This window comes from Erithacus rubecula (assembly GCF_903797595.1).
Source record: "Erithacus rubecula genome assembly, chromosome: 20".
NCBI lineage: Eukaryota > Metazoa > Chordata > Aves > Passeriformes > Muscicapidae > Erithacus > Erithacus rubecula.
The window spans coordinates 4,805,768-4,831,490 of record NC_136672.1 but is presented as its reverse complement, the minus strand read 5'-3'; the positions used below and the strand labels follow the sequence as shown (position 1 = coordinate 4,831,490).

The following is a 25,723-nucleotide window of genomic DNA, read 5'->3' as shown; positions in this document are numbered from 1 at the left end:
GAGAAACTTTAAAGTATTTTGTTCTGGTGTGGAATGCTGAGACTTAGTCCTGTGAGTGCCAGGTATCCAGAGGTGTGTGTTCCCAAGAAACTACCTCACTTTGTGGGATGGAAGGGCTGGATTTTGGTTGTTTGAGGGTTTTTTTTGTTGAGGGAGCTGTGAGAAAGCTGGAGAGGGACTTCTGACACGGGCCTGTGATAAGAAAAAGGGAAATGGCTTCAAACCGAAAGAGACTAGGTTTAGATTGGATTATAGGAATAAATTATTGTGAGAGTGGTGGAACAGGTTGCTCAGAGAAGCTGTGGATGCCACATCCCTGGAACTCTTCAAGGGCAGGTTGGATGGGGCTTGCAATAACCTGGGATACTGGAAGGTGTCCTTGCCTGTGGTGTGTAGGGGTTGGAAATGAATGATCTTTAATGTCCCTTCCAACCCAAACCATTTGTGATTCCATAAAAACCTGTGTCCTGCCCCCCCAGGGGGAACCCCAGCCCTGTTCCTCCTACCTGTGCCCCCATCCTATTTCTTGCTCCTGATGCACCCACAGTGATGAAGGCAAAGCTGAAGGGTGGCTGGCAGTCTCCAAAACTAAAGGATGGGGTCTGCCTTTACTTAATTTTTAAAATTACAGACACAGGCTTCTCCAAGAGCTTTAACAGAGGTCAGGAGGGATCCCTTGAAGCATGTGACCGTGTACAAGCCATTCTACCCCAGTGTTCATCCTTGGGTTGGACTCGATGATCTCAGGGGTCTTTTCCTATCTGATTGATTCTGATTTTGACTCTGATTCAGCTGCAAGTTGCTTCAGCCCACCATCATCAGCCCCTTCTACTAAACCCAAATTATAAACCCCTTACAGCCCTCCTGACCTTCAAGACTTCAGCTCCCAGCACACATTTTTTTTCCCACCACTGGAGGGATTTCTCTTGCATGAGCTCCCAGCTCTTTGTTGCTCCTCTTCACCCCTAGGAAAACTTCCCTCTGGGTGTCCTCATCCATCCCACAGTGACACCACCCACACCACTCACCAGGAAGATGCCCCTACCCCAGGCCAGGCTCTTCCTGCAGAGGTTTAGTTTGCACTTGCCCTTTCTCCATCCTGGTGGGACTTAGGATAGTTGGGAATACAGGTTGGAAGGGACCTTGGGAAGTGTTTTAGGACATTTGAATCAGCTGGGCTGTTTTTGAGAGAGTTCCTGGGTGACAGGTGAGTGGGTGCCCCCTGCCAAACAGGGTTTTTACACACCAAATCCCCCAAACCCCAAGTGCCCTGACCCTGCAACCACAGAATGACTCTGGACACTCTGTCGACATAAGATACCCTTTATTAAACATACTCTTAAAATCCAAAACATGCTCAAAGCAAAATCATAAGCAGCAATCTGGTTTCCTTCCTGAAATCCCTGACACATGGCTCACTGGAACAAGGGGACAAGGGGCTGTCACCTTTCACCCCACGCTGCCCTGGCAGCTCCTGCCTGCCCCTTGTCCCTGCTGGGTGGCCGAGGACAGCACTGGTGTGGCCCGTGCCCAAATCCCGTCTCTCCTGTGCCACCCAGAGGATGGATTCTCTGCTCACAGCATCCTCCCGGCTGCTGCCCACGCCTCTGAGCCCGCAGCCACCGCGGGTCTGCGGCCACGCCCTGGGCTCTGCCCGCTCCTGCAGCCTTGGGGACACCGCTCAGAGAAGCCACAGAACCCTCACAGTGGCTGCCAAGCGCTCTTTGCTCTGCTGGCAGCCACAAACACCGTTGCACCGTGTGCAGTGCCAGGCCAGCTGTCCTTGTCCTCTTTGAAGCCATGAGGAAGGTTGGGCTTTGGTAGACGAGGTGTCCCTGGAGCATCAGCCCGATTTTCTCTCCCTTGCCCATGCTGAGGACTTGGGGAAGAGATGGCTGCTGTGATTCTCTCAGCTTAGCAGGATGGTGAGGCTCCAAAGCTCTCCCTGGGTGGTGCTGTGGCTCCCTGGGGCTGGGACACCCAGCCTGTCCCCAAACGGGGCACAAGCATTGTCCCCACCCCTCCAGCCCTCCCTGCTGCTTGCAGCTCCCAGGATGGCATTTTGGAGATGTCACCCCCCACATCAAGCACCCAGCCCTGGGTTCCCAGGGAGGAATTTGAGAGCTATTGAGCTTAGAGGAGATACAGCCAGCCCAAAAGAGAGAGAAGTGGGATGGATGGCTCCAAACCCATCCCTGGCAGGACCCACACTGGGGCCACAGAGCAAGCAGCTACATGGCCTGGCTGGGAGTCAGGCAGAGAAAACACCCCCCAGCTCCCAAAAGAGCTGCATCCCTCTTTAGGAGCCACAGCCATCATCAGCACAGCCCATGCTCTGCTGTGGGGATGGTATTGGGAACCTGCTGCCCACACATGCCCCTCCAGGGACACTGCTTTCAGTGCATGGACAGCTCTGCGCTGAGGTGGCTCTGAAATGCAGCTGTGTCCTGCAAAGAGCAGGTGGCCTTTGCTGCCACAGCCATGTGACCAAACCAGGTGGGGAAAAGGGAGGCTCAGCTTCCCACCCTGGGCTGCCCAAACAGCTCCAGAGCACGCTAGATAGGGATGAGGGGTCTGATGCTCCTCCAGTTTCTGACTGTCTGATTTCTGACTGCCCCTGATGCTCTCTGGAGTGGAGTCTGGCCTCTGCCAGTGGCCCCACCAGGCCCCCAAGGTCTGTGACTTTATCCCTCCTCCTTTACTACCCCTGTGTGTCTGCCCTTGGAGAAAAATCCACTTACGCTGTCAGCCCAATGCTGGCCAGAGGGATGGGGATAGAGATGGGGGGCAGCTCCCACAGCCCCACCCCCCCTTGCTACAAAGTGTTATGGGGAGGGCAGGATGGTTGGGATGGAGGTGACACTTTTGGCACTTGTTCCAGAGAGAGGGCACAGCCCAGAGCCCTGAGCTCACAGCAGGGCGGAAGACAGAGAGGATAAATGATCAATGCTCCAGGGGCTGGTGACCGGGCTGGGGGTGCTACCAGGGCTCCTGCCCAACCCTGCCACCCCACTCCATGCCCCAGAAAAAGCAACAGGAGCCCAGGTGGTGCTCAGGAGGAGAGCAGAGGGAGAGGGAGCTATGAGGGCACCATCACTGCCACCATTATTGGGACATCCCATGGCTTGGGGCCAGCACACCTGGGGGATTCCAGCCCCCCATGAATGTCACCAGCTCATGCACCAAGGATGCCAATCGCAACACTCATCCTTGAGCCCACACCCCTGAACATCATCCTCCCATTGTCCCCACCCACCCACATCCCAAAACCCCCTTGGTGAGGTGACCCTGTCCCATGTGCTCCACACACTGGAGGAGAGGAGCCTGGGGGTGTAAGATGACTGGGGAGGGGAGTGGGGGCAGGAGGGGACCCCAGCCCATCCTCATTAGGGCTGGAGAATGGGAAGGTGCTGATGGGGGGCTCCAAAGTGACATGGCTTTCAGCCCCCATGGAAAAGTCAAGGTTACCATCTTTTCTTTTGAGAATCAGTCCTGGTACAGCCAAGGGGTGGTGGTGACGATGCCCAGCGTGCCCAGACCAGGGTCCCTCTGGGTGGGCAGGGGGTCGGTGCCCCCTCCCAGGCTGAGCCCTCACACGGGCAGGGTGGCTGCTGCCTGCTCCAGGTCCTGGGGGCCAGGGGGGCAGAGGGGCCAGGTCTGCTGCAGCCCCACGTTGTTGTTGGCTGCCTCTGGGCCTGGGGGGAGAAAATGGGGGTTAGGGACTCCCAGAGCCCACTGGTGCACTTGGTTTGTTTTTCCATGGGGGATGCAATTTACTCTCCCAAAGTAACACCCACCTCCCCAGCCCCCCATGTTTTGGGGGTTTTGGCTGCAGTGAGGGCTGGGGGGTACCTGCACTTACCTCTCCAGGCTGGGGGAGCCCCTTACACCCCCAGCTTCTCAGGAGTGCTGAGGCCCAAACGGGAAGCACAGTGTGACCATCACTGGGTTTAAATACCCCAGATGAAGGGGCTGCCTGTGCCCCCTCTGCCAGCGAGATGCAGGTGCCCTGTGGGGCTGCAGGTCAGGCACAAAGGGATGTCCCCTGGCCTGGGCAGTGAGGGGGCCACCAACAACAGGTGACAAGGCAGTGCCAACCCCCCAGGGGACGGGGCACGAGGCGGGTGCAGCCCTGGGGGTCTCATGGTCTCACCTATTCCTCAATGTTAATGGGGCAGGAGTCCGGCACGGCGGCTGCGTGGCAGGAGAGACCAGAAGGCACATGGTGAAGGAGGGACAGAGGACATGGGGACATGGGGACATGCACACGAGCGAGCAAACGGGGGGCCAGGGGGGCCTGGGGATCTCCCTGCCTCTGATGGGGCTGGGAGGGGCTGGGAGCTGTCACTGGGCACGGGGTGAGGGGTCCCCATGCATGGAGCCCCCCGGGGTGTCGTGCCAAAGGGAACCCAGGGTGGACATGCTGGTGGTGTGGGGGCAGCTGGGTCCCTGCATGCCTCCTCTCTGGCTGCAGGCAGTTCAGGCAGCAGCACCCTCCAGCTGGGGCAGGGTGATGGCAGAGCTCAGCCCATAGCTTGTGTCCCACCACCAAACCCATCAGAGGCTGCGTGGTGCCCTTAGGAAGGGGGTGCACCCCTAAGGCAGCTTGGCTGCAGCCTCCAGCGAGGTTAAGCCCTGTGTCCAGGCAGCTCTGAGCCAGAGGGACTGTGTGAGGGCATGCCAAGGCCAAGGGCAGAGGCTTTCTCAGAGGGAGAGCAACAAAATCCTGCTGCCTGCTGATTTATGGGAGGTGACAGCTGCCATTTCGACTGGCTTTTCATGGCGAGCTCAGGCTGGAGAGCAAGGCATGTTAAATCTGCAGATCCCAGAGGGAATGGATAATTAAACAGGACCACATGTACGTGCACACGGAAATCCCATTAAGAGCTTGATATTGCCAAAGTCACTGCAGTGCTGCAGTGCAGAGCCCAGCTCTGCCCAGTGCACTCAGTGTGAGGAGCAGGGCTGGGGCAGCAGAACGTGGTCTGGCCCTGGAGCAGGGTACCAGCCCTGTGCCCACCCACCTCCTGCCCCTTGTGCTGCTGGAGGGGTCTGCCCTGCTGTCAGCAGCTGGCAGATCTGTCCTGGGCAGCTCCCAAATCCCATCCTGGTGAAACCCAGCCAGCTCACCCAGCCCCCTGCTCACAGCTCTGAGCATCTGTGGCATTAAATCAGCAAGAGCCCTCAGGGGATTTCAGGTTTTCTACAGCAGCTCCCCAGCCCCTCCACCTCGGTGCCAGCCTTTCTGGCAGATGCCTTTCCCCAGTTTCTCTTTCCAAAGCTGTTTTTACAGCCCTGCTCCCAGCAGAGGCTGTGGCCAGAGGATGCTCTGAACCCTGGGGACAGACCCTGCAACCTGTGCTCTGCAGGATCCACACAAGGACATAGTTTCAGTTAAATTTCGTGCCTTAAAATCCCTGGGATAGGGTCTTTTTCCCTCTAGACTGAAATCTGCAGAGATTTCAAAAGAAGCTTTGAGGAACCACGTCCTGTGCCTTTGTCCATTACAGAGAGGACAAAAATGTCATCATCAAATGTCACCAGCTTGGAGACTCCAGAGGCACTCCTAGATGTAGACTCTTGAACACCACAGAGCTCAAGGGCCAGGATGCAACTGCCTTCCCTACAATCAGTGAATGGGGTTCTCATGAACTGAGTACAAGCCCTGAGAAATTTTATGAATGATACAGCCAAAACAAAACCACAAATTATGGAACATGCCCAATCTATCTCACCATGAGCCTAAAAGACTGTAAATTCAAAGACACAACACTGATCTTAACTCCTTATGACATAGAAGCTGACTGGACCCTTGAGGTTTTAAGGGTGCCCACCATAACCTCCACAACTGCTCCAAAAACTTCTCCAAAACTTATAAAATCAACTCTGGACATTTCAAGGTCAAATTGGTTGAACAACAAACATAGTTTAATCCTAGTCCTTAAAGAGATGCAGACCCATGTTTCTGCTATCAAACCAAAATGTTCATCTTTTACCTCTGCTGGAGGTTTTCCTGGCTAAACCAGAGGCTGTTACCTCACACATCTCACTGATATATTGGGAACTGCAACAGGAATATTGAACAATATCAGTCTTGAAACTCTGACTGATCAACTTGGTGCAACCATCAATAATTTGAACACTACATATCAACCCTTAAGGTCTTTCTTATCTGCTCTTGGAAACACACAGTGATCAGCTTCAAATATCAAAAATGTCCAAATGCTGATGATCAACTGGCTGATGGTCTGGGAATTGCTCAAAGCAGTGTCTTCAGCACTCAGCTGTAGCCCAGCTCAGTTGTGGCTACACTCTACCAGTGCTGGGATAATCACTGAATGGGAAAAGGAACTTTCATTCATTGAAATTTGAAAGGGCATTTCAATCTTGGTGATCTTTAATTTTCTTATGTCCCCATCACTAGTAAGGTCACAGCTTTTGTCTTAGCAGTACACTGTGCTTCTGCATGTACCAAACATTAAACCCTTGTGGTATTAGATCCACTGCAACACTGAGCATGGACTTTAAGAACAATCATACACAAGCATGGCAAACCACTGATGTAGATGGTTGTGTGGTGAGAGAATGACAGGGGTCTGTATGTGACAGTAATATTTTGATTGCCTAAGCTGTGTGTTTGGACACAGAACTGTGTCTATCATTTCGAAATGTCTCCTGATAATGACCCTGAATCCATCCCAGTATCCATAGGATAAGGGTGTGGGTGTCTAAGAAACTCTTGTGACAATTTAACAGTGGGTGACACAAAGATACAGCTTCGTAACAGCTTGAATCAATGCATTTGTAACTTCACCTATAGAGCAAGTTGTGACTTCAGCTACTCCCTACCAAAAACTGTGCACCAAAACTATGTTAGATGTGTTATATGACACTTTGTCTCCATCCCCTACTGGGATGGACTTTACTCTGGTTTAAAACTGCTGGAACATCCTGATCTACACAAACTGGTACAACTCAAAAGGCAGGTCAGAAAACAATGATCACTGTCCATTATTATATATCCTACAGCAGGTGGAAAGGGATGGAGAACATCATGTCTGCCATTCCCAGGGGACCATGGACAGCCCCAAAACCCCCACTCTGCACCTCCTCTGCCCCTGGTCCCAGCACGAGGGGCAGCCCTCTGCTTTTCACAGATGCTGGGGCTGGACCACCCCTCTCATGCAGCAGAGCTGGTGCTGGGGGCTGAGCTGCTGGACACATGGGCAGGTGTGCTGGCCAAAGGATGGAGAGGGACCAGCTCCTGCTCCAGCCCAGGCAGGGGACAGGACCAGTGCACACCTCCCAGCAGAGCAGGAATTTGACCCTGTGCCAGAGCCATCTGGGCTGCAAAGCTCCCTCTTCCCCATCCTCCCTCAGCACAACCAAAAGGATGCAGTCAAGGATGGCTTTGGCCACTGCCACAGCCAAGGGATGCTTTGCAGGCCCTCCAGCAAAGCAGAGGTGCTGCTGGGACACCCCCAGCTCCCTCCCCAGCCCCCAGGCCAGCAGGACTCAGCCAGCTGCTGACAGAGGGTGATGGAGGGGACACAGGGCTTTTGTGGCAGGTGCCTGTTCCTCCCCAAGAGCTTCAGCCGTGTTTCTCCAGCACAGAAACCAGCAGGAACAGGCAAGGCAGCAGGAGAGGAGGCTTTCCCAAAGGAGCAGGGGAAAATATTTTCCCTCCTTCCAGTGGGTTTCACCCACTCTCTTGGCTCTCCAGCACCTGCTGCAGGTCTGGTGCCTGCCACAAAGTCAGCTGAAGGGGCAAGGCAGGGGCAGAGTTGCTTCCAGCTTGTCCACAAATGTATTGACAGAGACCCCATGGAAGGTGCTTTGGCTTTTTGCCTCCTTTCCCCACACACAGGCTGAGGAAGCAGAGCCTGCAGGGCTGGGCAGGGTCCCACAGGGGCCAGGGGTGTTCAATACATTTGTCACCTTTGGGCAACTCTGGGCAGGGAAGGGGCACAAGCGTGGGTGGAGAAAACCGTGTTGGCACAGAGCGAACATGAACTTTCACACAGACGGAGGAGCCTGGGGGAGAGGAAGAAAAACAAGGGATGGAGAGAGGCTGGGAGGAAAGAAAAGTGGAAGGAGGGTGAGGGAGAAAGCATGGAGAAATGGGAAAGATGGATGAAGGTTGGGGATCTATAAAAAGATGACAGGCACACCCCATCTCCCTGGCCTTGGAGGAAGAGGAGGACAAGGCAGGGAGCTCCTGCTGCAGAGCTGGGCTGCCCGTGGATCACATCCTTACACAAAAAACTGCTGTGCCCACCACAAGCCTGCACCAGGCTACAGCTGTGCCACACAACCACCTTCTCCTAAGGAGGATTGGTGCCTCCTGGGGTGCCAGCAGCCCCCTGGCCAAGGGACAGAGAATCCCAGCAAAGCAAATCTGGGACATCCCAGTGTGGACAGGCCACCCTGACCTATGGTGGTGATGTGTCTGGTGCTCAGCCCCACAGAGGGAAGGGTGAAGGGTGCAGTGAGCACAGCCTGGCAGGGGTGGTAGTGGCCAGGATGGTGGGAATGATGGTGATGGGACAGGAGGGATGGATGCAAAGGGCTGGGGGGATGCAGGGAAGAGTGGAACTGTCCCCCCCACCCCAAGTTCATGTTCAGCAGGTGGCCACTCACCAGGTAAGCAGGCCTCAGAGCACAGTTTATTGTCCAGCGCTTTCACGTGTGCGATGCCCACGTCATTGTTATTGTCACACCTCAGACCGAGGAAAGCGCCTGTCCTCGGGCCTGGAAGGGAGTTAAGGCAGTTACAACGTCGCCTTTTCAGCCCTGGGGGGGTGGGATTTCTGGGGCTTTTCCTCTCCCTTCCCCAGCCTCTTTCAAAACAAAAAAAGTGGCACAGAAACGCTGCATGTGGGTGGGAGCAGTGAAGAGTGGACAATAACACCTGGGCTGCTCCTGCCGCATCCCAACAGCCACGATGCTCCACGGGCACGCACAGGAACCTGCCCAGGGCTCAGCACACCTTCCCTCTGGCACAGCCAGCCTCTGGTGGCACCATCACCTCCTGCAGGAGCCCCTCCAGCACCAGCAGTGCAGTGAGAGCTGCGTGGGTGCCAGGAGGAGGCGGTAGCTGGATGCGAGGGGCAAAAGAAGCCGTAGCCAAGCTTTTGCAGGGGGATGGAGGCTTTTGGGGGTGAGGGAGGGAACTCTGCTTCTTAGCATTGCTTCTGCAAGAGATCAGCCCCCAGGTTCTTACCTGCATCCATCAGATGCAGGTGATTAAACCTCGGGAGGTTCCCAAACATGCCAGCAGCCCTGCTGAAAGCAGGTGCAGGACTGTGTCCTGAGGAGAAAGGCCATCCTGCTCCCAGAGTTGTTGGGATGCCCATGGATGTCCACCACAGCCTCTGGTTGTTCCTATTTGTTACACTTGAATCTCCCCATCAGCACAAGCCTCTCTGCAGGTCAGAGGCCATGATATGGGGATGAGTGTTCCATGGGTGTTCCTGCTTTCCAGCTTGGCTGAGCATCCAGGTTGGATGGGGAAACAGTTTTGTCATATTTTTGCTAAAAAGAGACTTTGAAATGTGGGAGGGGGCACAGCATGGGCCTCCCTATTGCCCAAAAGCAATCCAGGGCAGTTGGTGGCCAATGGCATGGAGGTGACCACCTCTCTCCTTGGCTGGCTGAGCTCAAGGGAGGAGGTGAGACAAGCCCTCAACATGTGTGTGTTGACATTGAGGACAGGCCAAAGAAAGTGAGGAAAGCATCCCAGAGGGAACAGCTCTGCAGCCCCTTCCTATGGGAATCAGCCCAGACACTGATTTCTACAAGGGAGAGTTTCAGAGATTTGAGAAAAGACCTTGATGAGGGAAAAACACACAGAGAGAAGCCTCTTTTCTATTTGGCTCATTGGAAGAACCATTGGATCCTGCACATCAACCACTGCCTGCTGCATGTCCCACTCTGAGCTCTCTGGGGTCCCTGGGGCTGACTGGCTCCCCACCCACTGCTGTCCAGCCCCCATGGGTGTCCCCCTGTGACAGATGTTCCCTGACTCCAGTGCCTGCAGAGTCCCCCAGGGCTCTCCCTGATGGCAGCAGGGAGCTGGGGACAGCACAGCACCCCCCACTCGTGGTGACAGTGAGCTGGAAGCGAGGGGACAACAACAACCCAGGGCCTTTTACCATCTTCCTGTGTGGGAGAGGCGTCCTCATCCTCCAGCACATCGTTTCCCTGTGGCACAGGTGAGAGGCAGTGTGTTAGCCCAGGGCTGTTCCCAGGTCCCTTGGGGGAACATCCCTGGGGATTCCATGGATCAGGGCTGTCAGTGAGGCACAGCCCCACTGCCCCTTCCCCAGCCCAGCCCTGGGGGAACGTGGCACAGCTCCATGGGCACAGCTGGCATCCCCCCACGGTGCTGGGTGACACCCCAGCCCCAGTTCTGGTGGCTGCTCATGGTTACCTCGGCATCGCGCTCCTCGGCAGAAATGCTGACAAAATTTAGATCCGGCGACTCCACAGGTGTTGACTGTGGGAGGAAGGTGGGAAAGATGGAAGGAAAACAATAATAAAAAATAAATCTGGTGCCAGTGGTTTTGGAGGAGGAGTTGCACCCCATGGGAAGCTGTCCAGCCTGGGCTCCACCAGCAGCCCCCAGTCCCTACCTCTCCATCAGAGGCCGTGGCGCTGGCGGCCGCGGGCGAGGGGAGCACGTCCCCCTCCTCCTCCTCCTCCTCTTCCTCCTCCGTGCCAGGGGCAATGTAGGAGCCAGACATGGAGGACACGGTGTCGGTGCTGAGCTGGGAGTGCTGGCTCTGGGAGGAGGCCATGGACATCACAGACTGAGCCAGGCTGCTGCTGACGGGCTCTGGGGGAGAGCGGGGGCTGAGGGGGCCGCCGGACCCCCCACCCTCTGGTGGGACACGTGGCACAGCACCCACTGATGGAAAAGGGGATAAGGAGGAGGAGTGGGGTGCAGAGGAAGGGATGGCTGCATGCCAAGCAGATGTGAGGGGTGTAAAGCTGCCAGCAGCAGGTCCCCAGGGCTCACAGTCCCTCATTTCTGGGTCTATAGGGTGACAAAGCAGGCATGATTGGTGCCCCTGTGATCCCCATCAAGGCAGAGGTGACACCCTGGGGCTCCACCCAATGTCCACAGCAGGGTAAGAAGGGGCCATGCCGCCCCTCTTTGCATCCCCCCACAGTGTGACAGTCCTGAGGTCACAATGCCACTCTCCTGCCTTGCCAGTGCCTCTGAACCCCTCCAGGCTGTACCTTCTGGGGACGAGATGGTGGAGGACAGGGGGGTTCCAGTGCATGAGGACTGGTCAATGGCTCCTGATGATGACAGGGTGAAGTTTTCACTCTCTGGCGTTGCACCACATTCCTGGAAGAAGAGCCCACGGGAAGATGGGATGGGGGATATTCAGCATGGACAGCCTATCTCCTCCAGGCATCCTTATGGATGGAGGCAGAGCCAGGAGGAGCAATCCCAGCCAGTTCTGTGGTTCCAAACCTCCCCCAAACCTGCTGTCTCAGTGCCTCAACTCTTTACCAGCAGGTTTTGGACAGTGCTCACCTCCTCATGCCGGGCTGGGGATCTCCTCCTGGACACCCTCATCTCTGACTCAGTGCATGACTTCTCATCCTCCTCTTCGGGCAGGATAGAGGAGTTCTGTGAGATGGACCTGGCCAAAGGGGCACAGCAGAGAGTTTCACCCCTTCCCCCAGCCCCCCGAGCACCCCAGCCCCCTGAGCACCCCAGCACTCACTTGGAGATGCTCTTCTTCAGCTTGAGCCCCGCGGGGCCGCAGTCGGGCAGGCGCTCGAGGGGTGACAGTGCCCTCAGGGGGGGCAGGGGGCCGTCACTGTAGGAGGGGAGGGTCCCCAGGGCGGGGGGCTCCCCCAGCGGCCGCAGGGGCGACGGCGTCAGCGGCCCATTGAGAGCCTCCAGCAGCGACACCACCTCGTACCCTGGGGGGATGTGCTCCGAGGACTGCACACAGGGGACAGGGATGAGCATCTCCTCACTCCCAGCTGATCCCCTCACTCAGTGGGATCAAGATACCCCAGCAAGGAGCTCGAACCTAGACAACGGCTACCCTGCCAAAAGCCTTCTCTCTTTTTTTTTTTAAATATTAACCCTGCGTTTTTTGCAAGATGAACTTGCAATAAATATAAAAAATAAACAACAACAACAAAATAAACAAACCCTGTTCTTCAGAGACACATAGATCCCCAAACCTCCCCACCCTGGTGGGAGGGTCAGGGTCCCACCCTCAGGCAGGCACTGACCGAGTGCTCCTCAGAGTCGGAGGTCTGCGAGGCGATGATGGGGTTGAAGCTGGTGGGTGACAGTGGGCCCAGCTTTTTCCTCATGGCTCGGATTTGAAGCAAGGCTCGGAAAGCTGTGACAGCAGGGAAAAAAGGGAGGGGTGAAAACCAGGCATTGAAAGGAGACCTGTCAAAAAATGACACCCCATTTCCCAAGAGGAGCATCCCCAGTGGGGCTAGAGGGAGTGCAGGGTTTGAATGTGGGAGATGCCAGCCCATTCCTAAAGATGCCAGCCCACTTCTAGAGATGCCAGCCCACTCCTAGAGATGCCAGCCCATTTCTAGAGTTCTCAGCCTATTTCTAGAGCTCCCAGCTCATTCCTAGAGACCCCAGCCCATTCCCAAAGATGCCAGCCCACTCCTAGGGATCCCACACTACTCCTAGCGATCCTAGTGCATTCCTAGAGATTTCAGTGCATTCCTAGAGATACCAGCCCATTCCCACAGACGCCAGCCCACTCCTAGAGATGCCAGCCCACTCCTAGAGATCCTAGTGCATTCCTAGAGATCCCAGCCCACTCCCAGAGATCCCAGCCCACTCCCAGAGCTCCCAGCCCTTTCCCAGAGCTCCCAGCCCCCCCCAGAGCTCCCAGCCCCCCCAGCTCCCCCCCATTCCCCATCCCCCAGCCCCAGCCCCAGCCCCCAGCTCACGCAGGCGGCAGATGGGGCAGTTGTTGGCCTGGTAGCGCAGGGTGTCGGCGCAGGTGTTGCAGAGGCAGAGGTGGCGGCAGGGCAGGATCAGCGTGTCCCGCACGTCCGACAGGCACACCACGCACTCGGCGCTGTTATCGCTCACCTCGTCCTCGGCCACCTGCCCCAGCGACAGCAGCAGCTGCTCGGGGGTCCCCAGCACACGTGGCACCAGGGTGGGTGCTCTAAAATACTGGCTGGGCGCTCAGAGAGAGCTCTGCCTGTGTCCCTGGGCTGCCTGCTCTTGAAATGCCCCCCTGGGATCTCATTCCTCTCCTCCGGGAGGTTGGGAGATGAGGCCAAAGGAAGCAGAGCCTGAACTTTCAACCCAGTTTTTACATGCTGAAGCAGAGCATAAGGCACATCCCATGCCTTGAGCCTCATGCTGCCAATCTAAGTCATCACCCTTCCCCCAAGGGACCACAAAGGATGGGGAGGAAAAGCTCAATCCTTCAGTTTTGTGCCTCCAGCAGCTTTGATGCCAACATGAAGTGTCCCCAGCCATGACCAGCTCTGTGCTGTGCTGCAAACTCCTGCCCTGAGCATGTTTCAGTGGCCAGAGCTGTGCTAGGGGAAGGAAGAAGGGGTGAGGGAGGACCCTGGGATGCAGGCACACACCTTGGAGTCCTGTGTGTTGTACTTGTTCTCGATGCCGTAGATCTCCTGCAGGAGGTAGCTCACACCATCCACCTGCAATGCCATGGGCAAGGGGTAAGGAGCACAGAGTGCCCAGAGCCACTGTGGCTCCCAGCCCCCTGCTTGGGCCAGCCCTCCTCCCCCAACATCCAGGAGTTCTCTTTGCATTGATAACTTCAAAATTGCACTCCATGGGAGGGCAGGGACAAGGCTGGGAGAGGCTTGGGGCTTTTGGGGCTCCCCAAAACTCCTCAGTGCCTTCCCTGCAGGGACACCTGCAGCTCAGGGACACCCCAACACTCACCACTTGCTTCTGCTTGAGTGGCTTCACACAGAAGGTGCCATCACTGTGCTGGAGAGAGGAAAGAGCACATGGGTGGGCACCCCTGGGCTGCTGTGCCAGAGCACCCACCCACCCTGTGGCTGTCACTGCTCCCTCCCTGCTCCCAACAAGCCCATTTTGCAGGAACTCTGGCTTTTCCTGACAGCCCAGCACCAGGTAGTAGCTGTGGGAGATCACACACATTGCAAAGCTGTGGGAGGAAGGAAGATGGAGTTGAGCCCAAATGCCCTAGAAGTGGGTGCTTCAAATGATTGTCCCAGGATTTGAAGAGCAGCCCAAAACATCCCCAGCCCAGCAGCACCATCCTGATTCCCAGGGATTCTCCAGGCTCTTACGACTGGTGGGTGATGGAGGCAGGATGGCCCCAGCTTGGCACTTACCTTCTCAAAGGTGGCCAGCAGCACGTGGCAGTGCCCATTGTGCTCTGCAAGACACAAAGAAAAGCAGAAGGCTCTGCCCAGCTGGCATCACAATGCCAGCAAACTGGGAAAGGCCATCCCAGCAAAGAACCCCCTCTCACCCTCTCCTTCATCCACTACTGCCTGCACCACCATGGGATAAACCTCACGGTCCAGGTCAAAGCCCAGCTGGAGAGAGAGACAGGGGAGGCTTGGTGAGATGGAACAGTGCTGAGCCTTCATCCCTCCCCCTTCCCAATGGGATGATGGGGCTGGGGGCACCCACCTCCTCCTCGCTCCACTCGGAGGGGTCGATGGTGTGGGAGGGCACACAGAACTGCTGGCACACCCCCCGCTTGTAGTGCACTGTCTCCGACTGCAGGCTGTTGTCCCTGGGGGTGTAGCTGTCCCGTGGAGAGAGGACAGGGTCAGCAGTGTCCCCACACTCCTCCTGCTCTCCCCAGAGCACAGAGATGCCAGGAAAATGGGAGGGGGGGTGTGTGTGTTCACTCCCCTCCCAGATGCCTCTTGGAGCTGAGGTAAGAAGCTCTAAAAAAGGCTAAAATAATCTACAGGGTAAAGTAAACACAGCATAGGAGGGGACAAGGACAACAGAGCCAACCTGGAGGGGTCTGGGAGGGAAATTATTTCCCCCAGCCTCAGTTCTGACTGGAAAGGAAAAAGAAGGAGAAGGATGTGACAGGAAAGGAGGTGGCAGGGGTTGGCAAAGACATGGTGATGGCACCTGGGGGAAACAAGGAGTCCCCTCCAATCCCAGCACCACCCTCAGCTGACTCCTGTCCTGAAGAAGAAAGATGCTCAGGGGGGAGGCTCCACATCCATCAGCCAGGGACACACACCAGGCCTGGGGGGCATGGGCCAAGCTGGGGGGTGGCACGGGCCTGGCTGGGGCCCCTCACCTCGCCACCCCATTGTGAAACTCCTCAGTTGCCTGGTAGTAGATGGTAATGGCCACGCGGGCGTCCGTGTCGAAGGTGAACTCCACGTTGTAGTGCACCTTGGCTTTGCTCACTTCTTCCCCCGGGGTCTTCACCTCCTCTGAGCACCTGGGGAGCACAGAGGGTCCAGGACACGGGCCTTGGGGTGCTGCAGGACTAATTCCCTCGGCAGCAGAAGGGGCTGCTGCCCTCCTTCAGGGGACACTGGGGTACAGCAGGAGTGCCTGGCACGCCCAAGGTCACGCCTGCAGGCTGGGAAGTGCTGCAGACAGATTTCAGCCCTAATCCCAAACCTCAGTCCTTCTGCAATCCCCAGCCTCCCTCCAGCAAAGCCTTTGGAAAGGGGGGGGAGGAAGAAGAAGCAAAGCACTTCAAAGGCAGAGCTAAGCTCCTTTAATCCTGCAGCACTGCCTGTGCTGGCATGCGGGAAGCAGGAGGGGAAGGGCGCGTATGGAGAGCAGCTCATCCCTCCATCCCTCCTTCCATCAATCCATCCATCCATCCATCCTGGAATGAGAGCAGCCCCATGCCCAGCACCCCGGGGCACCCAGCACAGCCAGCAGGACCCTCCCTGCCCAGGGCTCAGGGCCTGGGTGCCCAGACTCACTTGACCAGGCGCAGGGTGTCCTTGCGGATGTTGATTAAGCTCCTGAGGGTCTTCACGGGTTCCTGAGGAGGTGGAGCAGCGTAAGGGAACTAGGATGAGAGAGACACTGGTGAAGGCACACACACACAGGGGGCTGTGGTGGCTGTGGGCCCCCCAGTGACCCAAACCCAACACCTACAGAGGGAATTGGGGTGGCCTGGGCATCCTGATGGGTGCTGCAGCTCCTGCTGGCATTTGGGTAGCAGGCAGCACAATGACAGGGACATCCCTCCACAAACAGCAAGCCCAGGACAGCAGGGACAGTTTCACAGGGGAGGGGATACACAGAGGGGCTGCTCCTCGTCCCTTTGGCTGGAGACACAAGGCAGGTGGCTACTGATGGATTTTTTTGCTGCTGGATGAAGCTGGGGAGAGAGAGGCTGAAGCTCCCTCCCTGCCCACCAGCTGGGAACAAACAGGCACAAGAATCCCCGTTTCCTCCCCGTGGTGGATGGGATTTGGGTGGTGGGATCCCTGCCAGCCCTGTGCCCAGAGCAGAGAGCCAGCAGGGTGTCTGGGCAGGAGCAGGCAGGAAGCAGCATCCCTCCTCCAATGTGATATTGTCCTTCCCAGTCCTTTCTGTCCACCTGACAGGGGCTACAGGGCTCCCTGGGCAGAGGGGACATGGTGGCACCCAGGGGACACAGCAGTCACCCAAAGGAGACAGGGCAGTAGGGAAGTGATCCATACAGGACCCATCTGCCCCCTCTCCATCTCCCAGGCAGGTTTAGCTGCAGAAGGGATCAGCCCTGATTAAGGCCCAGCTCACTGGCAAGCTGCCACCATGTGCCAGGGGACAGCCAGAGCCAGGAGGGTGTCAGGTGCCATCAGGGATGGCAGATGGTCAAAGAGCCTCAACTGCTGCCCCTGCAGAGGGAATAGTGTCCCATTGTCCCTCACCAAGGCACCCACTGCACCCCAAGGGGACAAGACTGAATTGCAGACTTGGGGATGTCCTGCAGGGAGCCAAATGCCCGTTTCCCATGTCCCTGGTGCTCTCACAGAGGACAACCATCCTCACCTAACCTGTCCTCAAAGCCATCATCACCTTTCCTGTCCCCAAAGCCCTGCAGAGCAGGATGGATGGGTTTGGGGGACCCGTGCTGGGCTCAGAGGACAGGATGGGACAGGCAGCTGGCAGAACCCCTCAGAGCAGGCACAGCTCTGATCCCACCACTTCAGTGATGCCACTGAAGGCAGATTAAAGCCTAGGCTGGACACAGTGAGGCTGATGGCACCAGAGGCTTTGGAGATGAATGCCCAGCACTGTGAAACTGCATCTCACTGCTCTCGTCCTCTCCTGGGGGAAAAGGGCAGCAGAGTCATTAAACTGCTGTTAACGAACTTTTTTATGAGTCACTAAACGTGCACCTGCAGAATCCAGCATCTGCAGAGTCACCCACTGCAGCTGGAGGGGAGACAGTGAGAACACGCTCCAGGCTGAAGCTGAGCCATGTCATGACATGCTGTGCCATGTCGTGATACATCCCCTGTTATTCAAACTAGTGCAGTCATCCAAAATTGCTCATTTACACCTCACCCAGTCAAATCATACCCAAGCCAGCCCTGGCAGGGAAAGCACCCATGGGTGCACCCCCCTCTGCTGCAGCAGCCAGGGGTGGGTGACAGGGGAGGGAAAGGACAGCCAGGTCCCCTGGGTGCCACCCACGGGGCCGTTGGGCCTGGCAGGATGGGGAAGTGCCACAGGCAAATTCTGTGCTGCAGAAACCACTTCAGGCTCTTTCACTCCCACGTGTGAAAAGCACTTTTTGGGGGTGGTAGGATTATTATTTTTTTTTTATTAAATTTTACAAGCCAGATTTTGCACATCAGAAAGGGGCTATTCAGAGGATGTTCTGCATCTCCTCACTTTAAATCAAGCTGAAACATAACAGAAATACGGGTAACGGTTGTGGTGAAGTTAAGAATGCCATCCACGTGCCTATAGCAACATTTGGTGCAGGCTACCTTCTGTTAAATTGAAGTAAAAACCACCCTGAAAAGTCTGTCTTTGGGTTTTTCTACAAGCAAACCCCAGCAGCTTTGCGTGGGCAGGGAAACCCAGTGGCACATTTCAACAGTTCCTGGCTTCCCCTGTGCTCTCTGAGTGCCTCCAGCAACTTCTCTGCTCCTCAGCCCCTGCATGGTAGCAGCTACTTCAACCTGCAACGCCCTTCCCAGCCCCTTGGGAACCTGTTCCCAGCTGGAAAATCCAGATTATCATGTATCCATGGAGGGGGAACCTGCACAGCCTCTGGCTGCCCTGCACATCCCTGTGGCAGCAAGGCTGTTCATAGCTCAGACAAAGTGCTCTGCTCACAGAGGACTTGGGACACCATTCTTCCAGGATCTCCTGGCCCTTGATCCCCAAAAAACCAACAATTAATCCCCCAGTGGCTGTCTTTATTGTTTCCAGCCCTACCAGGGCTCTCACAGAAGGCCAGAAAGCAAAAGTATCACAGCCAAGAAGCATCAGGACAGGACCTGGAGGCAGCTTCAGAGAGGCCCAAGTGTTGCCTGGACACAGGCTTGGACCAGAACCAACACAGATCCTCCCCAGCTCCTCCCTGAGCCCCCAAAACTGGCCTGACCCAAAAGTCCAGCCCCAGAGCTTGTCCTGCTCCCCAGGGAGGTGGGACCTTGGTCACAGCTCTGAGCCCAGAGCCACTGGTAATTAAACTAGAGCAGGACAATTTAGCTCGTGATGCTATATTAATTCTCTCTGCTGTTTCCAAGCTGTTCCTTTGCCTTCCCTGCTGCTCTGCTGCCAGGGCTGCTGACATGGGAACTGCTCACTGGGCAGTTTAGAGGCTTTTACTGTAATCAAGAGGATTTCTCAACACTAGCTTATGGAAGAGGCCCTGAGTGCTGACTTCTCATTTTCTGGGGAAGCACAGAGGATGGAGAGAAAGGCAGAGAAAGGCACTGCCTTTGCCCACCCAGTGTTCATGTGCTTTGTGAGTGCTCCTGACCCTGGCTCTGCCAGGATCCCTGCTCTGGCACAGCCCAGGGCTGGACACTTCTCTGCTGAAGGACCACATGATGCTGCCAAAACACTACCAAAGCCAATTCCAAGGAGGAAACAGGAGCCTTGCTGGCAGCAGGCAACATGTGTAAGCTGGGCCAAAGCACCAGGCAAGTTTATCTCAACTTAACAGAAAAGCTTTGGTGACTTTTAAGTCCTCACCCTGAATCTTTTGAATACTTCACCATCCAAATTCCTCCAGCCAGTGCTGGTGAGTTGTACCACTGCTGAGAGGCACCTGGATGAGAGAGGGACATCACTCCCAGGCTGAACCCCTGCTCTCATTTCCTCCTTTTCCAAAGGCAGCAAGCACAAAAACCATCTCCAGGAGCTGTGTGGGGTGTAGGGAGCTCTCCTTCCAGCCAGGTTCCCTTGTGCCCTGGGAGCAGTTGGAGCAGGCAGCACCCAGCACTGCAAAACCTATCCATGCCCCAACCTACCTCTGCCTTTTGGACATTTATTTTATTTCTTGCTAGAGCTTGTGGACTAATTTCATCTGCCCCTGTCCAAGCTGCTCTACTACCCTAAACCACACCAGCACCTCTGTGTTATGCCCCCCACCATATGCCCTCCTGTCTGGGATACGGCTGCTGCATGAGATGGGGAAGGCAAGAGAAAATGCAGCTCTTGGAGACAGAATGAGAAAGAAGCTGGATTAAATCAGCCCAGCTCCCCTTCACCGTTAGTCCTGGATGGAGGAGAGGCTGCAGCAGGACCCAGCCCTTGTATGAGCCATGGAGAATGCACTCAGCCCGCTCCAGGAGGGGACAGGCAGCAGCCCTGTCCCGCACAGCCCATCACACAGAGCCGAGCCCGGTGCCGCCGGTACCCACCACCACGGGCCGGTTCCCCAGGAAGTTGAGGTCGCTGTTCTCGCCGAACAGGTACCCCTCGGGGTGCGTGGAGTCGAACTTCTCCCCGCCCATGATGAAGTGGTTGGCAAAGTAACTCCCTGAAACGAGAACAGAGCGAGGCTGAGCGGAGCGGGAGGAGCGATGGAGCGGCGCGGAGCCGCCGCATCGATGGCTCGGAGGTGGCTTTGTCCCCAGGGTCACCTTGCTGGGAGCCTTTCTGGTTGAGCTCACACGCTGAGAGCCCCCAGGCAGTGGGAGGCTGCCAAGAAACCCCAATCCCTGCCTGCTCTCCCCTCCCCAGCATCCCACCGGAGCCGGGATGGGGAGAGGCTGGTGCAGGGGTCCCTGGGATTTAACTGTGTCTGCTCCCCTTTTCCTGTCTGGGAAATCCCTGTAAGCCCCAGAATGGCCTGAGCCACCCAAGGTCACCCTGACCTTCAGCAGGAGCAGAGGGATGCTGGTCTGTGAGGAGGAGGAGGAGGAGGAGGAGGAGGAGGAGACGGCTCCTGGGGCAGCAGAGCAGAGCTAATTCTGGCCATAAGCACCGGCTCGTTCCCCGAGGGGGCAGGAGAGGCAGGGGCACAGCCTGACCTGCCAGAGAGCCCTGCGAGCCCCGGGAGCCAGGCTGGCTCCCACATCCCCAGGGATGCTGCCGGGAAGGGCAGCAGGGACCTGCCACGCACCCCCAAAACGGGCAGGGCTGCTCCTGCCCAGAGCCTGATGTCACAGACCTCGTGTGCCACCCAGGGCAGCGTGTCCTCAGCCAGACACTGCCCACGCTGGCTGCAGCTGCCACCAGGAAGGTGGGCAAAGCACAGCTGAACTGAGTTCAGTCCGTTCTCAGCCTGCAGCCTTCCCTAGGAAGGGCTCACTGTGGGAGGCAGGATTTTGGGGGCTTGTAGACCCTCCAGGAGGTGAGCACCTGCCCTGCAGAGTGCTTCACATTGCCCTGATGAGCGCTGGGCAATCATCAGGGTCTGTCCCTTCTTCCCTCACAGAGCAAAAACACCAGAATGTCCTGGCCCCGAGCTGGGAGCAGCCCCCAGGTCAGGCACTTCACTAAAGGAGAATTTCCTCCCAGCTCCAAGGAGCCAGTTGCTGCCTGCTCCTTGTCCATGAGATCTGGGCTGTGTGGGGAAAGTATTTGTGGTACAGGAACTGACCAGGCAGGAGGGTTGGACTTGAGGTGGGAAATAAGGGAAAGGTGGACAGGGATGGGGCAGGGGCAAGGGGTGAGCAGAAGCACCAGGAGTCAGTCAGACATGGACACAGTCACAGGGACAGGGTTTAGCTTACAAAAACCCCAACCAGCACAGATCCATCTGCACCCTCTGGGGAATACCCCAAAACCAAACATTTGGGGACCACAGATAAAGGAGATTAAGCCTGGGCTGCAGCTCTGCTTGTGGGTATTGAAGTCAGAGCTTGAAATCAGCTTCTAACAGAGGCAGGGACTGTCCAGGGCCGGATCAGGCTTTAATACTGCACTAAAACCCAAAATGGAGCCCAAAGCCCAAGGGGAGGAGTAGGAGGATTTAACTGTGGGCCAGGAGGGATGATGGGGTCCCAGAGCTCTGCCCCAGGCTCTGTGGTGCAGGGATGCCTGGATGCAGTGAGCCTGTTAGCAAACGTCGACCATCAATTATTGATGCCTGCTGCTTTCAGGTCCCATTTTCCACGTACATAATTTATAGGCAGCTCGCCTGGAAGGACTTGGCCACGTGGAAAAAAAAGCCCCAAGAGCAAAGTGCCTTCAGAGCTGCCTGTAACAGAACAGTCAGGGGAGAATGGGGCCATGCAGAGCTTCTCCTGACACCAACTTGGAGCAAGAGCAGGAGATGGCAAAAAAATTACATTTAAACATGGAGAAAAGCCACCCCAGCACTGAGAAAAAGCTGGAAAATGAAGCACAGGCTCTCTGTGATTGGCCCAGCCACAGTTTAGTGTGTGCTGGGGGCTTCCACAGGATGGGCAGAGGAGGTGAGGACCATGCTGCCATCACCCAGTCTCCCTGCCAGAGGCTGGGAGCATCCCTGGGTGCTGCAGGCTCCCAGAACATCCCCCAGAGGCTTCAACTCCCTCTTGACAACAGGCAGAACCAGCTCTGTGCTCCCTCCCAGCAAAGATCCTCCTTGCTGCTAAACAAGAGGCTTGAGTCATGCCAGGCTTTTCCAGGGGAGCACAGAAAAGCCTGGCAGAGGGGGTCAGTGACTCCCTGGACATGGCTGGGGGGCAGAGCAGGGAAGCTCCTTCCAGCACAGCCACCTTATTATGAGCTGATTGCAAATCCAACGCCCACTCCTGGGGAAGAAGAGCCTGTCAAGGACAGCCACATCTCAGGAAGGGCTGCCACAGCTGCTGGAAAGGAGGAATAAACCCAAATTGCCTGAGGCTCCTAGCAAAAAAAAAAAAGTCTTTGTGTCATGCACATCTGCTGGGACACAGGACACATCTGCACCAGCTGTCAGCTCCTTTCCCCATGAGTGCCAGTGATGCCACCTTGTTCAGGCAGCAGGGAAGGGTGAGAACCCTCGTGTGTGCTGTGCCTGTGGTTCTGGTGTGCAGTGACACGTCCTGCACTGTGCCCCAAATCATCATTGCCCTGCTGGGCTCTGGTACTGCAGCCTCTGGCTCTCCAAAGCTGCAAAACCAGAAAAGCTCATTCCCAGCTCATCCACACACTCCTGGTGAGGGAAGCCCCAGGTTTGCACAGCCTGTGGTCAGCCCAGATGGGTGACCATGACCCAGTGCTGGCACAGGGACACCCTGTGGCCACGGGTGCCAGCACAGGGTGCTGTGATGGGCTGGTTAAAGGCTCTGGGTGCTTCTGCCCCTGGGCAGCCCATTATTTAATTCTGTGCTCTGAAGTGGGCAGCCAGAGCCATTGGCAGCTGGGGCTGATGCCAAACCCTCTCCTCACTGCTGTGCCAGCCCTCGCCTGCTGTGGCTCTGCCACCACCTGGGCTTGTGCCCCCAGGGCTGGGGGTGTCACTGCTGGATTAATCCCTGTGCTCCTGCACCCAGCCAGGGCCCTGCTCACAGCCCCGTGTGCCCCAGGGGAGCTCGGTGCTGACCTCAGCTGGGCACAGGGGCTGAAAGCTGGAGACTTGCCCCAAAACCCATCCCAGTAGCCCAGCAGTGGGCTCCATCTGCAGCCCCTGCTGGCTCACCCTCCCAGTGGCAGCCATTGAAGTAAATCTCAGCCTTTGTTTCAAAAAGTATGGTTTAACTAACCCCATTGACACCCTGTCTGGAGGGGATGGGACCCCCAGGACGGGGAGATGCTAAACTGGGACAAGACACAGCTGCCCTATTCCCATGGTCCATCCTGAGAGAGCCTGCAGCCCAACAGCCAGAGCCACATCCACAGAGAGAGGGAAATGCCCCAGGGTCCCATGAGATTCCCCTCCAGGACCACATTTCCAAAGCCAGAGGCTGTTTGAGGGAAGTGCTGCTGCCACAGAGGAATCGGCTCCGCTGCCCGGCACGTCCTCCCCCGGCAGCGCTGAAGGCAAATCCCACCCGGATTAAAGGCAAACCAGCCATAATCTGCCAGGGCCACCAGCCTGTCCTTGTCCCAGTGCAGATGGCTGTGTCACCTGGGCACCTCCTGCCCCTCTCCTGGCAGCACCAGCACCATCCCCCCCAGCTCAGCCCAGAACCCAGCAGTGGGGCCAGACCTGCTGAGCACAGCCAGGAGCTTTGGGCTCTCCCTTTTGCTGGAGCTAAGCATCAGCCTGGTGACCTCTGCCAGCTGAAATGAGTTTGGAAGTGCTGGGTGCACTTGCACCCTCCACCCCTTTGTATCCAGATATTTCAAGAGCCCCTAAATAAGATGGGGTCCCAAGGGAAAAACTTGCAATGCATGGAGACACCGTCCCTACAAAGAGCAATGCCCTGGATGGGCTGGTCCAGCCTCACCTGGCATCAAAGTGACAGAAGCCTTGAAACCCTGTGAAAAGGAGAGCTGGGGGAGCCCTGCAGGAGGCCAGGCTGTCAAAGATCAGCCATCTCCAGCCAGCTGTGCAACCTATTTTAGATCAAAATTTTTTTTTAAAAAAAAAGGCAAGCACAGCTTTTCAGGACATGAGCAGAGCTTGTATTGGCTGTAATTCTTGCTAAGGAGGTCTTTAGTTGTAATTAGCGAGTAATTTATCACAGCGCTAACGATCCGAGCGTTTACTTTATCCTATTAACTACCAAAATAGTTACCTATTAATAATATTTAGTGCTGCACGGATCCTGTGCAATCTCCTCACATGCACGCACGGTGCTCCGGGGCATCACTCACCGCTGCCGGTATTTTTGCGGCTCTGAAGCGCTGCCCACCCAAGGGCTGGACCCCATCACCCCTCCCTGCCCAGCGTGCCCCCCTCGGACACCCGCTCGGCCCAGCCCTTGCAGGGAAAAGTGAGGCTCAGAGGGGAGGGACGGATTTCCCAAGGTCACGGACAAGGTTTGAGACAGGGCCGGATTGGGGAGCGGGAGATGCATCATCACCAGCGAGCCTCGAGGCAGGGAGAGGAGCCAGCAAGGGAAAGGCTCCCCACGGCAGGGGCTGGGGTGCTACAATGGAGCAGAGCCCTGGGAAGGAGGGATCCCCTCCAATCCCTCCCACCCCAGCCTTCCTCATCCTCCCGGGAATTTAAACTCGGGATTTTCCCGAGCAGCCAGCATCCGAGTAACCGGCTATAAAAAGCGCCTCCGGAGCCCGGTGCCGCAGACCGCGGCTACAGAAATAATTTTAACAGTAATGTCATTAAAGTCGCGTCAACTCAGCCAAGTTTGGGAAGCGGGGTGTACTGACAAAGGAGCGCCCGGAGAGGGGTGACCCCGATCCCTCCCGCGCCGCACTCACGCAGGATATCCCGCACCAGACCCAGATTTTTAGGGTGATCTCCCTGTGCGACAGCGTTTGCTTTGCGGTGCGCAGAGTCACCCCCGCCCGGAGCAAGGTCGTGCCCGGTGCCCACCCGACTCGCTCCCCTCGTTCCCTCCCCAGCGGCGGCACCGGGACGCGAGACCCCCCCGGGGGCTCACCGGATTTCGGGGGATATCTGTAGACGGAATTAGCGGGGATATCCACTTCCTCCACCCCTGCGTTCTGCCGGCTGGTCAGAGCCCCCATGGCCGGGCCGTGCTCAGCGGGCGGGGGGCGGCGGGGATTCCTCCCGCCCGGGACCGGGACGGGGGCCGGGAGCGGGGCTGGCGGCGGCCCCCGCCCGCAGCATCCTCCGCTCCGCTCCGCTCTGCGCCGCGCCCGGCGCCGCCTCCGCGGCACCGCGGGGCTGCGACACTCGGGGCGGGGCTGCCATCGCCCGGCCCGCCCCGGCTCGGTCCGGCTCGGCCGTGCGGCGAGGGGACGAGATGCTGCCGCTGCCTCTCCGCATCACTGTGCCCCGGTGTCCCCCACCCACCCAGCAGGGTCCTCTCTCGGGTGCCACTTACCTGTCCCCGCGCCCACAGTGCCACCCACCCGCCATTCCCCGTGTCACCCAGTAGCCTCCAGTGCCGCTCAGTGGCCCTCCTGGCCATCATCTGCCACCCTAAATCAATCCCCAGTGACTTTTGGCCAACATCCTTGCCCCCAGCCCCACCAGCTGGGTGGCACCGAGCAGCAATTCCAGTTCAGGAACCCCCAGGGGCAGGCTGGGCATGGTCCCTCTGTCTCTGTACCCCCTGCAGCCGGCATGTCCCCTGGGAGAAGGACAAGCACCCCACTTTTCCCGACAGGTTGTGGGGGAAGGATTTTGTGCAGCTGTTGGCACAGGGACTGATCCCCTCCAGCAGCATTTCAGGGGTGCACAGCTCTGGGGAGGGGCCAGGTTAAAGCCCCCCTCCCGTGCAATCTCCATCATCCCCATCCTGC

The 25,723-nt window shown here is 57.1% G+C and overlaps 1 protein-coding gene and 1 long non-coding RNA gene across 5 annotated transcripts; one reads left to right on the top strand and one right to left on the bottom strand.

Moving 5' to 3' along the window:
• On the top strand, nt 1–1,368 carry LOC306810827. The gene is made up of 2 exons (XR_013776555.1): nt 1–72; nt 970–1,368. It is a non-coding gene; the product is annotated as an uncharacterized lncRNA (long non-coding RNA).
• Nucleotides 1,308–25,132, bottom strand: RNF157 (ring finger protein 157). 4 transcript variants are annotated; one of them, XM_079323815.1, is made up of 20 exons: nt 24,895–25,132; nt 19,834–19,952; nt 15,937–16,025; nt 15,291–15,437; nt 14,657–14,774; nt 14,493–14,559; nt 14,353–14,396; nt 13,934–13,981; nt 13,612–13,683; nt 12,955–13,114; nt 12,265–12,377; nt 11,742–11,965; nt 11,549–11,657; nt 11,245–11,356; nt 10,635–10,837; nt 10,433–10,498; nt 10,155–10,203; nt 8,641–8,751; nt 4,154–4,194; nt 1,308–3,695 (listed from the first exon to the last, which is right to left on the bottom strand). In XM_079323815.1, exons 1-19 carry the CDS (start codon nt 24,980–24,982, stop codon nt 4,154–4,156), a joined length of 1,980 nt encoding a protein of 659 aa, XP_079179941.1. In that variant the 5' UTR covers nt 24,983–25,132; the 3' UTR covers nt 1,308–3,695. The 4 variants fall into 4 exon arrangements, with proteins under 4 accessions (XP_079179941.1, XP_079179940.1, XP_079179939.1 ...); XM_079323813.1 differs by lacking the exon at nt 4,154–4,194 and adding an exon at nt 7,939–8,034 and having other exon boundaries at nt 1,620–3,695; nt 15,937–15,998; XM_079323816.1 differs by lacking the exon at nt 4,154–4,194 and adding an exon at nt 7,939–8,034 and having other exon boundaries at nt 1,620–3,695; nt 24,895–25,054.
• Nucleotides 25,133–25,723: the final 591 nt, after the last annotated feature.